Here is a 16,882-nt window from a genome sequence, read left to right as displayed (position 1 = left end):
CTCCATCTCTGCTCATGTTGTGCCTCTGTTGACATCACATTACTGTTACTGCACCTCATGGCTCTCTATGCTTTCCTTTCATAGTAACCATTACCACTGTAGTTAAATTTCTGAGGGATTCTCCACTTTCCCTCTGCAGCAGGAACCCTGACAATCTTGCTCACCACTGTACCCAAGGCCCGGCACTTGGCAGATGCACAGTAAGAAATGACTCCCTAGTCACAGTTCAGAGAAGAGACAAGGCCACAGACTAAGATCTTCCCACCTCTGGCCAAGGGCCAGGCTTGGCATTTGCCAGCTGGCCTATAACCCCCTCAGCAGCCTCACGCCATTCGCCCCAACAGCACCACAGGATGGCCACCCTCCTGTCCCTGGGCCTTTGTTTGTGCAGCTGTCCCTGCTTAAACACCCTTCCCCCTACATCCCTTCCCGGTGAAGGCCCCTGTGTGTTAAGACCCTGCTCTAATGCCACCTCTCCTGGAAGCCCTCTTTTGCCTCACAGACAGGATGGTCTCTCCCCCTCAACCCCAGACCCTTCTAACACCCAGAGTGCAGTGAGTGGCACCTGGCTCCTCTACCCTCTCCTCCCTTCCCTAGGCCTCAGCCTTTCCAGCTTCCAGTCACCCTGAAACACTTGCTGAACTGATCTGGTCCCATTGGTGTGTGAAGCCAGACTCAGGGGAGGGTTAAATTTGCAGAGGGCAACTCCTGAGGATGGGTGGCAATTACCTCTATGTCCGTCTCATCACTCGAGCTAGAGGTGTCCTCACTGGAGCTGGCGACCTGGCCTGCCGATGCCATTCCTGAGGGATGAACAGGGAGGGCGCTGAGGGCCACTCTTCTCAGACCCACCTGCACTCTGCATACCAACTAATCAGAGCCAGGCACTGAGTGCTCACACCTTGCTTCAGCTTCACTGTCCGGTGAAGCGCCACAGTGGAGGCACATACCACTTATCCCTATGTTCCTGCAGACCTCCGAGGCCCTGGTAAGGGCTATAATAGGTCCTAACACACATGCGCCAACACCTGATGGCTTAGAAAATCTCCTTCCACCATCACACCAAGGCAGGCAGGGTAAATGCCTATTGTTTATGAGAAATAGAGGCAAACCCAGGCCTCTCAGTTTGGTCTCTAAGCCTCTGAGGTGGGCCTTATATCCACCTGAGAGCAATAAACCAGAAAATGCTCCATCACCACCCAGGCTGTTCAACTCCCCTGGCAAAAGCGGATGTGTCCCTGCCACTGACTCCCCCTCATCGAGCGGAGGGGAAAATGGTGAAGTGAGGGGTGGGGGAGGGCTCATTGCCTTGGAGACAAGCCTCTGAATTCCAGAATTTCCCAGACCTTGAAGAAGTAGTGCCCAGGCCTGCCCGCCCCCAAGCCCACACTGAGGGGGTTCTCACCAGGCTTGGCAGTGGTTCCGAGGGCCGGGACGCTGCCTTCCTCCTCAGTTTCTGAGACCAGAATGGTATTTGCCGAGGGCCCTGACGACTTTCTGGGTGACTTCCCAGAGAGGAGGTGGGCCACTGTCTTCCCAGAGGCAGGGTGTGGTGTGGAGTTCACTGTCTTGTTGACGTTCTTGGTCTTTGCCTACAGAGAACGAGTGGCAGGCATATTTGGGTATAGCTTGGTGAACAGGGACTACATCTGAATCCAGCTCTACCACTTTCTAGCTGTGTGAGTCTGGCATTTTACCTCCCTAGGTCCGTTTCCTCATCTTTAAAGTAGGGCTAAAAAACCCTCACAGAGCTGTGGAGAGAACCAAGTCACCATCCTTGGGACACAGCTGTTATTTGCTAAGTGGCTAAGTAGCAGTTTGTTGTGGTTATTGTCATTATTCCAGAATTATGCTTACATTCCAGATAACTACAGGATACAATCCTTTACGTCTGTAACACTGCATTACAGATTACCAGAAAATGATTTCAGTCTAGTAGTTTCCAGTCTAGAAAATACTTTGAGAGCTTTCAGAACCGCAAATGTCTTGATCAGTATGGTGTCTCACTGCCTCATCACACAGGGCTCAGAACATAACTGTATCGGCATAAATGTGCTGAGGGAACTGGTGAATGCAGGGACGGAGGAGAAAACACCTGTTCCAGGTATATAAGGTGCCCACTGACCATGGCAATAGACATCACCCCATCTTACAGAAAAGGAAACTGAGGCCCAGAGAAGTGAAGGGACTCACCAAGATCACAAAGCTGGTGACGGGCTGACATGTGAATTTAGGTTGGACAATTACCCACAACCCTACCCTTCTCTAAACGCAAGAGACTGTCCCTTACAGGGTACTTCAATTCCCAGGAGTAACAGCCTGGAATGTGGTCCCACTCACCTTGGCCTTTTCTTTCATGCTTGATGGCAAAACTGCCTCCACAGCTGAGGAGTTGATAGATGTTAGTCTGGGGGCTGCAAGACAAACATCCACTGGATGAATCAGGTGAGCCTTTTCTCACTTAAGAACAGCAGATAGGTTTCACCTCCCCTAACAATTCAACTGGTATGGCTGCTTGGTGCTGGATAAGGATTTGAGGCTGAGACCAGACTTGTGGGATAAAGCGCTTCGGTGTATTGGCCACATCCACCAGGAGCAAGAGAGAGAGCAGCAACATGAAAGCCACGTGTCTGCTTTCCCGTTGGAATCCCAACTCCCTGGTGGCATGAGACACTGAGGCCCCCAGAGGAAAAGGATTGGCTCACAGTCCTGCCTGCCGCAAGCTACCATGAAGGAGCTACACAACTCCGAGGATGCCATTCCCACAGGCTACTACACTGCAGCCCTGAAAGTCACTTAGATGGTGAGATTTCTAGGTTCTTGGTGCTTTGACACCAGAGTATTCTCTCCTTTGATCTCAGATAGAAAGATTTTTAAGGTATGCTATGAAATAAAGAGGATGCTATTGAGATGAATGGCATGATCTAATTCTTTTCCTGACATTTAACTCCATCTCTTTTTCAATCATGGAAAATTTTAAGCACATTCATTAAGTAGAGAGGAAGTCAAGTGAACCACCCAGCTCCAACCATTATCAACTTGTGGCCAATTTTATTTCAACTGTGCTCACTTGCCCTTCCCCATCGAGGAGTATTATAAAGAAAATACCAGACATCATATGTTGCCTACATATATTTCAGCATGCTTCCTTTGATAAGGAGTCTCTTAAAAAGAATTACAATTTTACTATTACAGCTTTAAAAATTCAATATCGAGTAGCCAGTCAGTAAGAAATTTTACAATTTTTGTTTTAAATAGCATGAATATGCATGTATGCATACATGAGTGGTTACCTATATGGCTATAAATGCGAAAGAGAAAGTTGTAAGGTTATCCACCAGCAGATACTTTTAGAAAGTGAAAGGGGAGCAGGCTGGAGAAGAGAAACCTACCATTTTTCTTCTATATGCTTTTGTACAGATCAAAGTGAACTTGTTTTACGTTTATAATTTTAAGATTAAATAAGATATAAAATATATGTTCGATATGGTCACAGCTCTTTTAAAAACATGTCTGGGAAAAATAAATGGAAGAAGAATTTGCCAAATTGTAGGCAGCAAAAATATGGGTATTTTTCTGCTTTTTTAAAAAATAATTTTCATATATTCCATAACGAATACTCCATAATGAATCTGTTTCTTTTACAATCAGAAAATATATTTACAAATCAAGAAATTACTTTCAATGTAAGCAAAAAACAATACGAAGCAGAGAAGAATGACAATTCCTTTGTAGCATTACGACTACTGCTGGTTAAAGCACAAACTGCCCTGAGAGCTTGGGGAGAGGGAATGTGAAGGCCTCACTGGGTCACCGCTGAAACCAGAGTGCCCAGGACAGCCTCCCAGAACTAATGTGTACACATTCAAAATGACAGGAAGATCAGCAACTCCCGAAGCAACCCATAGGCCATACAGAAGAGGTGCCCGTCAGCTGCCCTCTCTGATCTAACAGTTCCAGAAATGTGGGCTTCCTTCCACCTTTATCACAATCACCTGGGGGCTTGTAAAAATGCAGCTCCTAGGCCCCATTGAAGGGGCTGACTATAAGCACCTGTTTGGGTTTCTGTTCACAATTGGATCCCCGACAACTGGAAATGCAATGTTTTTTGCACAAACGAAGGGCTCAAATAAATACTGAAATAGATATATGGGCCCTTCCGATCTTCCCCCTAAAAGGTCCTGGTCTTCCTGGGGCTCAGTGAAGAAGCTGGAGGTAGGCGCCCCCCTGCGACAATCCCATATCTAAAAGCCTGTTCCCAAAAGGTGCCGGACCCTGGGCTGAGCCCCCACAAGCACCAACGATGGGGGCAGAGCATGGAGGGCTCTTACCAGCTTTGGTGGTTTCGGCTTCTGCCTCCTCTTCCTCTTCTGAGCTCTCCGAGCTGCTAATGGGGTCTGACACACGGGTCTTCTTGGCCTGCAGTGCTGCATCTTCCTCTGCTTTCCTCTTCTGGCCAATCACTGAGGTTCTGCAGGACAAGGGTGACTGGCTATACCGACCGGATGACAAGGACAACTCCAGGAGATTTAAAAAGAAAGACCTTCCCACATCCTCCCACCCCTCGAAAGGAAATATGCATAAAGAGAGTTTAAACAGCAATGAAGATACAGTGTAGATATAATTTTGCACTCATATTCATTTCATAAAATGTTTTTACAACTGTCTAGCAGTCTTCAAAATAAGCAGGAATGGTCAATAACAGTAGCTAACAGGCATAGAGTGATATGTACCAGCACCTGCAGGCACTTCACAGAGCCATCTAGGCTCCTCCCTCCTCCAGACCTTTAGGCACCTGCAGCGTCCTCTTTCTGGAAGACTCTGCCCAGGTCCTTCATGTCCTTCGGGCCTCAGCTCCAATACAGCCTCCCTGACCACTCCTTCCCCAAAGACATTCTCTGCCCTGTCATCTTGTTTCATTTTCTTCAGAGTACTTTTCTCTCTCTTGTTATTTTACTTCCTGCCTGATGCTTCCACTACACAGTAAGATGCAGAGATGGGGGAAGGGCTGGTGGAAATCTTTTACAGAACACTAAAGTATCCTTTGCACAGAGCATGCTTCTCAAAAAATGAACGAGTAAGCGACTTGCCCAGCGTCAAAGAGTAAGTTTGGGGGCATTGGTGGAATAAGCACTCAGATGGCTGAGTCCCTGGAACTTTCAAGTATCATCTCCTTTGACCCTGACCCTCCCACCCTGAGTTGTTGCTGTCTATGTCCCATGTTCTGCAGCTGCAACAGACATCGCTGTGCCACAGTTTGTTTCCCCTGATTTCCAGGAAGGTCACTTGTTGGGGCTCTCTTGCTAAAAATAGGTTCTTTATTACATGTATCAATTGTTATGCTTCCTTTTCCCAAAAGAATATAAGTTTCACAAGGGCAGGGATTTTTCTCTGGTTTGTTCCCAGTCAAATCAAGAACAGTCTTGGCTCATAGTAGGTGCTCAATAAATACTGGGGGAGGGGAACATTTCCAAAGGCCAAGCTTAGCACTTTATTTACTATTCTTATCTTCACTTTACAGATGAAGGCAGACTCAGGGAGGCCAAGTTCGTTCAAGGTCATACGGATGGTTGCTGGGTTTGAATTTGCTGGAAACCAGTAGGTTAGGCTGCGTCTGGTGGGTATGAGGTTCTCGTCCCACTCAGTACCATTTACCCATAGAAGGAACCAGGGGCAGGAAAGAGTTGGTACAGCTCACTGAAGTGGTTCTCTGGGGAGGGAAGTGCTGTGAATAACACTCAAGACACCTGGGCGAGTCGGAAAGGGTGAAGAAGAGGAAGTATGTGGTGTGCTCCATGCTCGCTTTAGCATCAGAATCAAAACTGAGAGCTGATGGGGCTTTCAAAGATCTTAGCTCTCTATTGGAAGCTGGGATCTCTTCTATACCATTCCTGCCTTTGCTTACACACCTCTGATGACAGGGAGGCTCACGACTCTCACTGTAGCCTACCTCATTTTTGATGACTAAGTGCTTGTATTCAGAAGCTGAAACCTGTCTTCCTAAAGCAGGTACATACAGATCCCACATCAGTCTCTCAGGGCCCCAGAGAACATGCGACTCCCTTTGTCCTCAGAGATGTGCACACCGTGGTCCCTCACCTCTCCCTTTGCCATCTCTTTCCATCCTGAACGAGTTGGTTTGCTCCATCATTCCTCATGGGGCATGACTACAGGTCCTTCATTCCCCTACTTGGCTGTGGCCAGGCCAGCGCATGGAGAGAATACCATTATCCTCTCCTTCATTCTCAAACCACTCTTCTGTTGATATGGATTATTTCCCCTTCCTTGAAAAGTATTTAAGTTCTACATGTTTTACAGGCATTTCACACTCAACATGTCCTTGAAATCTTTCCCTCCAAATCAGGCTCCCTTCTAGCTCCATGCACACATAAGCCAAACACCTGGAAGTCGACTACACTGCCTCTCCAATCCATCCACAGATCCTACTTTCATCCCTGAATATTCCTGGAATCTACTTCTGCCTCCTGTTATTCCTGTCTCAAGTCCCATCAGCTCTTGCCTGGATAATGATGTCATAGTCCCAATCAGTCTTGCCAGGCTGCAGACCGATCTCACCATTCTGCTTCACCCTTCCATGGCTCCCACTGCTCTTGGGGTAAAGACACAACTTCTTACTATGGATGATCAGGCCTTGCATGGGATAAGCCCTGCAAACGGCCCAGCCTCATCTCTAATGTGCCCACAGCTACTGGCCTCAGAACCAGCAGTTCTCTTTGAGAGGTACATTCCACTTGTTTCTCCTTACCAATTGCCTAGTTCATATTCATACTCCATGCAGCTCTCAAATCAAAGGTCACCTCAGGGATGCTTCCCCTAAAACCCCAAAGGAGGTTTATGTGGTTTTGGTACCAGGTACCTCCTTTTAATAATCCTTACTACTGTAATTTTGTATTCGTTTGTTTTATTTTCTGATGGATGCCTACCTCCCTGACTTCAACGTCAACTCCAGGAAGGTAGGAACCACGTCTGTCTCGCTCATGACATCTCCATGCTTAGAACAAAGCCTGGCATTTGAGAAGTGCTCAATGTTTGCTGACTGAATAACAAACTGCTAAGAAGCTTTGGTCATTATTTAGTACTGATCACAACTCTCAATGTCCTCTCCCACTACCAGACACCCATAATATGACCTGGCTTCCTGGGGGCAATAATGGTGTCCGCAGTGGGCTATGGGGACAGATCTTAGACTAGATTAGCACCCTAGGTTATTCCAAGCTAATAGCTTAGGGTGTTCCTACTCCACACCTTCAGCCCTGTCAGACTTACTGTTGCCAGTGCGTATAGATGTCCAGAAGGGTTACAGGCTGAGTCGGGAAACTTTTCTGCAGAGAAGTAAAGAGAGAGAAGCAATTAAACCCCCAGCACAGTAAGGATCCTCCTTGGGCCCAACTCTCCACAACCTCATGACACACAGAGAGAGGTGGTTGAGAAGAGGGTCTTTTTGCTCTGGGAAACATGTCTGCTTGGTCCTGCCAGTACCACCCAAACTTTCCAGAGACAAGCAGGGCAAGTATTTCCACCTAAAACCCTTTAAGACATGTTGGTGAGAGGTATCTTTGAGAGACTGAAGCTGGAATGTTCCAGGTTAGCATTTATCCAGCCCCCAGCCTCTTTGGCACTCTTCATGCTTAGAGGTCATGAGACAGGACTTTTTCCACCCCCGACCTTTTAAAAGGCTTTTAAAAGTCAGGCTGGTCAATCTTCCTGGGACAGTATGAACCACAGCCGACACTGATGGCATCCAAGTGGCATGACCACAGTCCACTCATCAACTGGGAACAGACTGCACCCAAAAGTGCCAGTCCCTTAGGAGAAGCAAAGGGAACCAGGTGGAATCCAGGCCTTTAGAGCCAAGGCCAGAGGGCCCATTGTCTCTGCAAATGTCAAGAATTTGGGGTGTCAAATGCCCCAAGGAGGTTCAGTGAGCAACGTGCAGCAAGGACAGAGGGTGTCAGGGTTCTGGGCAGAGTGGCCAAGAGGCTGCATGTAGTCAGGCAGAACTCTCTGTTCACTGGCTGGACTAATCTCTTCACCTCTTCAAACTTTAGGATCCTTCCTTATGACACATGGATAAACAGCAGTACCCAGCTAGTAGGGGGCTATCAGGCCTGAATGAAATAATCTAGTCAGTGCCCAGCACAGTGAGCAGTAACATGGAGACTTTAAGTGTCAGTTTCACTCTACTCCACCCTAGGCACACAGGCCTGCTCATTGTCCCTCAAATTGCCCCCATCAGGGCTTGCTAGTCTGTCCGGGATGCTCTCTCCTGCTACCTTCACAGCTTATTCTCTCTCTTCCTTCAGGTCTCTACCCAAATGTCACCTTCTCAATGGGGTTTCCTGACCATCGTATTTATAATTGGCCTCTAACATTCCTATCCCCCTTGTCTGTCTTATTTTTATAACTAGCACCTACTCATTACCCAACACATTATATCATTAACTTTTCTTTTTTATTTATCACCTATCTGCTCCTGCTAGAATGTATGCTCCATGGGGACAGGCTACTTTTGCCGAGGCAAATGCCCCAGTGAAGACAGGGTTCTGTCTTTTGCCCTCCTTAACTGTTATGTGATATAAATGGAGGTCCAGAGAGGGTTAGAAAAAGCATAGATGATGTCTTAAAACCCATCATCCTTTAGTGTCTCCAGGAGGTATTGAGAGCAAGCATCAAGACTAGACTTTCTGCTGTAGCCAAAGGGAAATTGACTAATCAGGTAATCCACTTTACCATCTTAAACCCTCCAGGGGTTTACCACTGTTCTTCAGATTGAGACTAAACTGCCTACAATAGGACTCCAGCCAGTATCCCACTCTCCAGGGACCTCTATCATCTCTGTACTCCACATTTCACACACAGTGGACTTTCCCAAGGTCAATACATCTGCAACAAGTTCCCTCCCACCACAAGGCATTTGCACCTCTGCCTGGAATATACACTTCCCTTCTCTCAGATGTCAAAATCAATATTCGCTTTCTCAGAAAAACAGTCCTGGGTATCCCTGACAAGGGCAATCTGCCATCCCTGTCTTAGCACTCTATGCTTCTCATTCTTGGCACTTAATGTAGTGTTAGTTACTTTTGTGGTTCTTTGATTTATGTCCATCTCCCTTAGTAGATTTAGACTCTAAGCTCTAGGAGGGCTGAGGGATCGTGCTCACCATTTTATCACCAGCACCCTGAGCGCCAGAGTACCAGTTGCTAAAAGAATGAATGAAGAAATGACTACACCACGAGTTCGAATCCCAAAGCTGTGCGGCTCAGTTCGGATGGACTGCTAAAGGCCTGAGCTCCAGCTCAATTAGAGAGCCACAGGCCCCTTCTCTTGGCGCTCTCTTTCGCCCCGCCCCCTCTCTCCCGGGGCTGGTTACAATCCACCCCTCAGACATGCAGCTTTCACTCTAAAGGGCCGCGCCTAGCCACGTGGCCCTGGACTGAGGAAACATCATCGCCGTTACCGGGAAAAGGGTGGAGGTACCGCAAGCGGGAATTATAAATCCCTGTGCGTCATATTACGTCCCGTCTGCCCACTGCATAGATGGAGAAACTGAGGCCCAGAGGGACTGGGAGCCACAGCGGGAGACAGAGGATGCGGCTCCTTCAGCACCCCTGGCCGCGTCCCCGAGCACCGCGGGATCCGACTCTGGGCACTCGCCAGGCCACCAAGAGACGGAGCGCGGGCCGCCGCTCTCCAGATCTTGCACGCGGCCCTCGCACACGCCCCGCTCACGCTTACCTGGGCGCTTTGCTCCTTCACTTCACGCGCCGCACGCACATAGCCCGCCTGCAGTAGATGCTGGTAGATCAGGGGAAGCAGTTCTCGCCTCTTCCTGGCCTCAGCCATGCCCGCAACCTGCGGCCGGTCGGCACACCTGCACGCCCCCCGTCAGTCCCCGCCCGCCACTTCCCTCGTGCCCTTAGACCTCGCACACCCCACTTCCGGCTCTTTAGCCCTGGCCGCGTGGCACGCCGGGAAACGTAGTCTTATCTCCTGTAGTAGGCGGCCCAGCCCCGGCGCGTGAAAGGGGCGGAGGCTCGAAAGGCAACGAGCCCTCCCATTGGCGGGGAGAGGGCGTGTTTAGACCTGGACTCGCCCCCTAGGCCGGCCATGATAAGTACGACTCTTAAATTCTTCAAACTTCCTCCTTGAACTTTAAGGCTTAAAGGGATTTGTTTTCTGTATTAGCTGTCTGATGGCTGTAATTGGGTTTTACTTAACCTCTGAACATCCTAATCTGAAGCTTCTTCTAGACCCGAACTTCCAGTTACCAACTCATTTATTCATTTCACTCTTTTTCAGAACCCATGAACCAGAAGCTACTTGTCATCATTCACTAAACAAATCGTTATTGAGCACTGTACCTTGAGCTAGCGCGCGACTAGTAGGATGGGGGGCGGGAGGAGGAGATAAAAAGACGATTAAGACATGGCGGCTGCCCTCAAAACTCACAGGGATGAGAGACACGGTAACCAAGCAACTATGATTCAATGTCTTCTGTGCTTTGTCGGGGACAGGCAGAGCCTATGGGAGCAGGGACAAGAGGGACCTAACCCCGAAGAGACATCTAATCTGAGGCTTAAAGATGGAGTAGGAATTTCTAGATGCAGAGGAGAGGACGGGCGTCCCAGACAGAGGGCACTGCCTGAGTATAGACAGGAGAAGCCATACATAAGCTGGTAAAGGTTGATAAACCCAGACATAGAACCCAATCTGTGCTGCTGGGCTGTAGAGTTGCGCGGGGTGTGGGGTGGGGGCGGGAAGAGCTGGGGGTGCTGGTAGGGGGAACGGATGAGGACGCACGGGGATGGAGAAGTAGACAGGGCTTACAGCACCCTCTCACCCACCCACCAGAGTATGCACTATGCTCCGAAAGCAATAGGTCATCTTTGACTAGCGTTATGCAGGAGGGCGGCCTGTGTTTGTGTTTTTAAAAGAATGCTATGACCCAAGTGTGGAGGGTGGATTTGCAGAGAAAAAAAAAAAGAAAAGAAAACGAGGTTTTTGTAATAGTTGAGGGGAAGTTGGCAGGGAGAGGATTAGCTAGGCTAGGGAATATTTTAATGAGCCGTTCTTAACTTCATGGACCTGTTGAGAATCTGAAGACAGCATGAACCACCTAGCCTTTGCTCTAGAAAATTTTGTATGTTTACAGACACGTAACATTTTCCATCACATATCATGACATACTTGAATCTCCTAGGGTTAGAAATGCTCCAAGAAGAAACAGAGACAGGACCATGTGACTGATTGAGTGCAGTGAATGAAGAAGAGGGAGGAGACTAATCTATATTCAGCCATTTAGCAAATGTTTATTGAGCACCCACTACCGAGAATTAAATAGTCTCTACCCCAGTAGAGCTTATAGTCTAATGGGAGAGACACATGCTAAAAAAAATAGCCATACCATTCCATTGTTACAGTGAGTAAGTGCAGAAAGGAAAAGGATGGTGTTTATTAGAGTGTTTAAAAGCTATCCTGCAGTCACATTTCCAGGGTTCAAATTCTGGCTTTGCCTCTTATTAACTAAGTGACTTTGAGTAAGTTATATAACTTCTCTGTGCCTCAGTTTCTTCATCTGTAAAATAGAGATACTTATAATTCTACTTCATAAAATGGTCACGAGGAGTAAATGAGTTCTAAGTGGAAATGCTCAGAAGAGCTGCTAACAATGGAGCTGTGTGTACGTACGTGTGTATGTTAGCCATTATTATGAAAAGATTTATAATCTTTTATATAATCTTTTATAAATCTTTTCATATGATTTATATGAAAATAAATCATAAGATTTATTTTATATGAAAGGAAGGAGGCATCTATCTTTTCTTGGGTGTTAGGCAAGGACTCTCTGAGGAAGTACTGTTTGTGAGGGAATCTTAACTGTGTGTAGGGGAGGCTGGGGGTGAAGGAAGAACCCATGCAAAGGGCCCGAGGCAGAAGCTACAGCTGAGAGGAGACAGGTAAAGTCCTTTGTAGAGAGAGCAGGGGGACTGGGGAGTATAGAAGGTGGGCAGAGGGTAGATTCCACATTAAGGATCTTTCTCTTCATCCTGAGAAAGATAGGAAGCCACTGACGGTGTAGGCCCGAGAGGGACAGGATGATGTTTGAATTTTAACGTGACCTGTGTGAATGCCCAATGGAGAGTGGAGTAGTGTGTGTATGAGTAGATGCGGGAAGACAAGTTGGGGTTAAGAGTGCAGGCGGGCATCCAGGGAGAATATAATGAGGGTAGCAGTGGAGTTGGAGAGTGGTGGAAGGTTTTAGAATTATCAGGAAGTAAAGTCGTCACAGAGATGTATAGGAACGGAGGGTAAGGGAGAGGGAGTGTGGGAATGGACTCCAAGGTCTCTGTGCAAGCAGGCAGGTGGTGACTTTCACTGAGACAAGGAAATCTAGAGAGGCCTTGGATGGGGGTTTGAGCAAGGAGGGGAGGGCGTTGAGGGGGACATGAAAAGTACAAGTTCCACTCTAGACATGTTGAGCTTGAAATGCCGTTGGGACACTGAGTGCAAATGTTGAGAAGGCACTTGGAAGCCTAGGTTTGGACTTACATGGAGATGGGGAGTGGTCTGTAGAGAGATGATAATCGAGACTATGGATGATGATGGTATTTCCCAGGGAGAAGAATGTGGAGAGAGAAAAGAAGGTGGCCCAGGATGGCGCTCTGAGGGAAGGAAGGCAAGAGAAGAATTTCAGGAAAGTGGGAAGAGTCCCTGGTGAATGCTCAGAGGTTGGACGGGATGAGGCTGGAGCTACCGGCTTTGGTTTAATGATAGGCATGGGAATTGTTGGTGGCTTTAGGGAGTGCTACTTCTGTGGAGTGATGGAGAAGGTCAGATGGCAGTGGTCTGATGTCTAGGAGGGCCGAGGGAAGCAGTGGGTCTTTGAGAAGTTTTTGTGTAAAGGGGAGGAGAGAGCTGCTGTGACAGAGTCCAAGTGCGTGTTGGGGGAGGCGTGTTATCAGGTAGAAGAGACCCGAGTTTGTATAAAGGCTGATGGCACATCAAGGGGAGAGAATTAATGAAGGATGTAGGAAACGGGAGATAATCAGGGAGCGATGTTCACGAGCACATGCAAGGGGATGGGATCAGGAGTGTAGGTGGAAGGGTTGGTCTGGAAGAGGAGGAGGGATGACTTCTCCAGAACCAAAAGAAGGAACAAAGAGAGAACGGGTGCAGATGTAGATGTAGGTTTGTAGTGGGATGTTAAGGGAGATTTCATCTTGAGCTTCTATTTTTTCCGTAAAGTGGGAGGCAAGGTCTTCTTCTGAGAGCAAGGAAGATGTGGGGAGGAGTTTGAAGGGAGGAGGACAATGAGCATTCGGAGAGTCTAAGAGCAAACGTGCCCACGAAATCCCCATTTGCCTGATAGTGTTATCAACCTAGTTGAGGGTGGTGGTCATTAGTTTATGTGTGTCCTGTCCTTTCCTGCTGAGTGATTTCCCGCTTCATGGCTTACTACCCAGGTGCGGGCAGGGGCAAAAAAGGGCACATGGGTCTCGGTGTTGGCAAAAGAGAGTCCCAGTCTCCGGGCCCTGGGATCTAGGCTGGGAAGGAAGTGAAGACAGAGGTCAGTTTTCAGGGAGACAGAGAAAGCCTTCGTGCACTAGGCGGCCAATGAGGCTTTAACCAGGAGCCTGAGCTTGGAGAGGGTTGGCAACTTCGTTGATGGATATGCCCAGTTACTGACCAGGAGGCTGGATGGGCTGTTCACTGAGACGGGGAACAGGGTGATGAACATCCAAAACATTGGAAGAGCGTAGATTTTTTTCACCCTTCCAAGAACCAATATTCGCCCCCTCGGGGGCATTATTGCCCAGTAGAATGCAAGCCTTAGTAAATTCCCTGGAGGCAGACTTGGGGTTGTTTTGTTGGCTGCACCCCCATCAATAAATATTGGCAAATGCAAGCGTAGTTACAGCCCAGCTCTTGACGAAGGGAGGAGGGCAGAACAGACCGTGAGTATAGGCCTGGAAACAGAAATGCGGAAGGCTTCTAGAAGGCAATAAAGAAGGAACCAGGGGCTGAGTCCGTGGCTGACCTTGGAAGAAATAGAGAACTGGTATTAAATTAAAAAACAAAAATAAAAACAAACCAGGATGGCCTAATACCTTCTATCTGGTAACAGGTTGTTTGTTTTTGTTTTGTTCCTAATAAAATTCATTTGAGGCACTTATGCTTTGTCCTCGGCTCCTGGGAGGCTGCCTCTTCTGTGGACAATTTCTTTATTTCCTTGATTTTCCAAATCATACCCTTCATTGAATTGCCGCAGGGCCCAAGCACAAAATTAAAACATTAAACTGATAAAATATAACATGGCAACAATTAAGACAGCAGCAAACAAAACAGCACATTAAAAAAATTAGCCTCAGAGCATTTTTCTACCAGTTAGAAAAAGATATCTTCGTTAGCAGTAGAAGCCAGAAGCTTCCAAACCACTCAACTGCGAGAGCCTCTTGAGTAAGCAGCATGCCTTAGTCATCTCGAATTCTCAGTCAGGGCACAGTGAGGGCACTGGGAAAATGAGTACAAGAAGAACTGTCAGTAGAAGAAAAGGAAGCTAAGCTGGTGGGGCATTATACCCTTTTTTTTTTCTCCCAGCAGGAGTGGCTCCTGCACAGAGGTGGGAGGTAGCATGATGCAGGGGAGAGACTACTGGGCCAGGAGTGAAGAAATTACCCTTTTGGCCTGGCTCTGCTGTGTGACTTTGGGCTACTTTCTTGCCCTCTCTGATCCTCAGCATTTTTTTTTGTGGTTGAAGGGGTTGGAAAAACGCCCTACCAGCATTGGAACTCTGAAGAACAGGGCCCATCTGGGAAGGCTGCCCTTGCCCCCAGGACCCAGAGACAGCCCCTCCATCCACTGAAACAGTGGGTTCTCTCTGGGCCAAGTCACTTGGGCCAGTAGGTTTCCCATGGCCTTCTTTCCTCTCATGGGATGATAATTTCTCTGTTCTTTTTTTTTTTTTTTTTTTTTCAGTTTCATTGGAGATTTTGAAGATTTACAAAAGGTTGAAAAGTTATTACCGAAGAAAGAAGTTAAACTATTGATAGATGTATAGAGACCAAGTTAATCTTTCTAACCTCTCATCCATTCCCAGCCCACTTCCCACACTCCAGGCCCTCCCCTCCCCAGCCAACCTGAGGGGCAGGGCTGGTGTCAGATTCCTTTGCATCCTTCCTGTGTGGGGACAAACAGAGACATCCTCCACAAGGTTTTAACCCCCTTTTCTTTTTTGTTTATTTTTCTTTTTTACAAAAGGAGATCGTACTAAACACGCAACCCTGCAACTAACTTTTTTTGCACTTAATAGCACATCAGAGCCATTTCTCCAGACATCTGAATCTGCCATAGGCTTTTGAGTAACGATAACGATAGAGCGGGTACCCTGAGCCAGGGCTGTGCTGCAAGGCTTACAAGCACTAACTGGTGTAACCCTCAGAGCACCTTATGAGGCATGTGACTTGGTATCAGCCCTGTTTATAGATGAAGAAACTGAGGCTCAGAGAGATCAAGCCTTGGGCCATGTAGCCAGTGAGTGGCAGGATATAGACAGGCTCCAGCTGCTGGAGTGCTCAGTCCCTGGGCGGGTCGATTGACAGACAGAGGTAACAGACAGCATGATATAGATTATTCGCTTCTAGTTTTCTGGCTAATACAATGGTGCTGCTCTAAACACACTAGTAAAATACATCCTTACAACCCCAAGCTTTAATTGTTGTAGGATGAAATCAAAAGTGGGCCATAGGGGATGCACGGTTTATTTAAATAGCTAAAAGCCAGATTAACTGCCAAAAGGATTGTAGCAATTCACAGTCCCATTAGCATAATTTCTTATTTATGTGGTTTTATTTCTCAGAGCTGGAAGGGTCCTTGGAGAGCATCGAGCCCAGCTCTCTCTTCTTACCAATAAGGATATAGGCCTAGAGGTAAGAATCGACTTGGCGAGGACCCCAGTGGGGTAGAGGCAGAGGCAGGCCATGTTCCTCTTCGCCTGGACCATTGCCATACTGTTGTTTCCTCCCAGGCTGCCTCTGCTTCTGTTCTTTTCTCCCCTGTCCATTCTCCACACTGTATTTGGCATCACATCACTCCCTGCTTATCAAACCTCCCTCGGGTGAACGACTGACCACAAGATCAAGTCACGACTTCTTAATTCAAGCCCATCCCAGTCTGTTCAGCCTTCAGAGCCAAGTGCAAATGCCACCTCTTCAATGATGCTTTTCCTGGCTGCCCCAGCTTCTTTCTCACCTTCGGCAGGATCATCCCTGTTCTGCAATGAGGCCCCTATTTGGAGGAGCCACATTGCAAAAGGACCTGCCAGGAGGGGGCAGTGCATAACCAAAGAAAGGTCTCCCAAAAGGTCAAGGTCATCAGGGTGCCTGGGGCCCATCACAGGCCATTTGGTGCACACCCCTTAATCTCCAGTGAGGATGCTTGTGGGAATATGGGGTTCCACCCCAGCGTCATGACCTTTGGCAAGCTTCACCTCTCCCTGAGCCTTAGTTTGCATCTTTGTAAAACCAGAGAATTGGACCAGTTCAGAGTTTCTGGAAGTATGGTGATGCACAAAGTGACATCAGGAGAGAAATAGATTTTAAAATGGACATTTTAAAATCGAAATCATTATGTGTTCATTTTAATGTGTATTAATAAAAAAATAACTAGCAAATGAAACCTGTTATTTCAGAGATATTATTGCTTAGAAGGGGGCTAAAGTAGGCATTCAAGTAAAAAAAGCAGTGAGTCAATATAAAAGAAAGTGCCAATTAAATAATAGTACAGGTGGTAAGACAGCAGTGAATGGCTGCAATTGAGAAAACATTGGTCTGCCTTTGATGTTTTAGAATTCTGTGATTTGTGG

At 47.5% G+C, this 16,882-nt stretch overlaps 1 protein-coding gene and 1 long non-coding RNA gene across 25 annotated transcripts in view; one reads left to right on the top strand and one right to left on the bottom strand.

Moving 5' to 3' along the window:
* Positions 1-9,940, bottom strand: part of TCOF1 (treacle ribosome biogenesis factor 1) — a 42,793-nt gene extending 32,853 nt beyond the window's left edge. For 17 of the 24 annotated variants that reach the window (XR_002783075.1, XM_023537321.1, XM_023537324.1 and 14 more), the window contains exons 1-6: positions 9,757-9,939; positions 7,288-7,343; positions 4,332-4,471; positions 2,341-2,414; positions 1,406-1,592; positions 730-803 (exon numbers count right to left, since the gene is read on the bottom strand). Coding sequence is in view for 23 of the 24 variants with exons in the window: in XM_023537321.1 (XP_023393089.1) it covers positions 730-803; positions 1,406-1,592; positions 2,341-2,414; positions 4,332-4,471; positions 7,288-7,343; positions 9,757-9,864 (639 nt within the window). In the remaining variant the exon portion in view is untranslated. Of the gene's footprint in view, positions 1-729; positions 804-1,405; positions 1,593-2,340; positions 2,415-4,331; positions 4,472-7,287; positions 7,344-9,756 lie in introns of all 24 variants that reach the window. The other 7 variants (XM_023537332.1, XM_023537333.1, XM_023537340.1 and 4 more) reach the window with 2 other exon arrangements.
* Positions 9,941-10,117: 177 nt separating this feature from the next.
* LOC111746369 lies at positions 10,118-16,600 on the top strand. Its single transcript, XR_002783076.1, has 3 exons — positions 10,118-10,486; positions 15,878-15,947; positions 16,046-16,600. It is a non-coding gene; the product is annotated as an uncharacterized LOC111746369 (long non-coding RNA).
* The last annotated feature ends 282 nt before the right edge of the window (positions 16,601-16,882 follow it).

Source organism: Pteropus vampyrus, unplaced genomic scaffold (assembly GCF_000151845.1).
Source record: "Pteropus vampyrus isolate Shadow unplaced genomic scaffold, Pvam_2.0 Scaffold185, whole genome shotgun sequence".
In the NCBI taxonomy this organism is placed as follows: Eukaryota; Metazoa; Chordata; class Mammalia; order Chiroptera; family Pteropodidae; genus Pteropus; species Pteropus vampyrus.
Note: the sequence above shows the minus strand (reverse complement) of the source record. Positions and strands in the feature narration are given on the sequence as shown.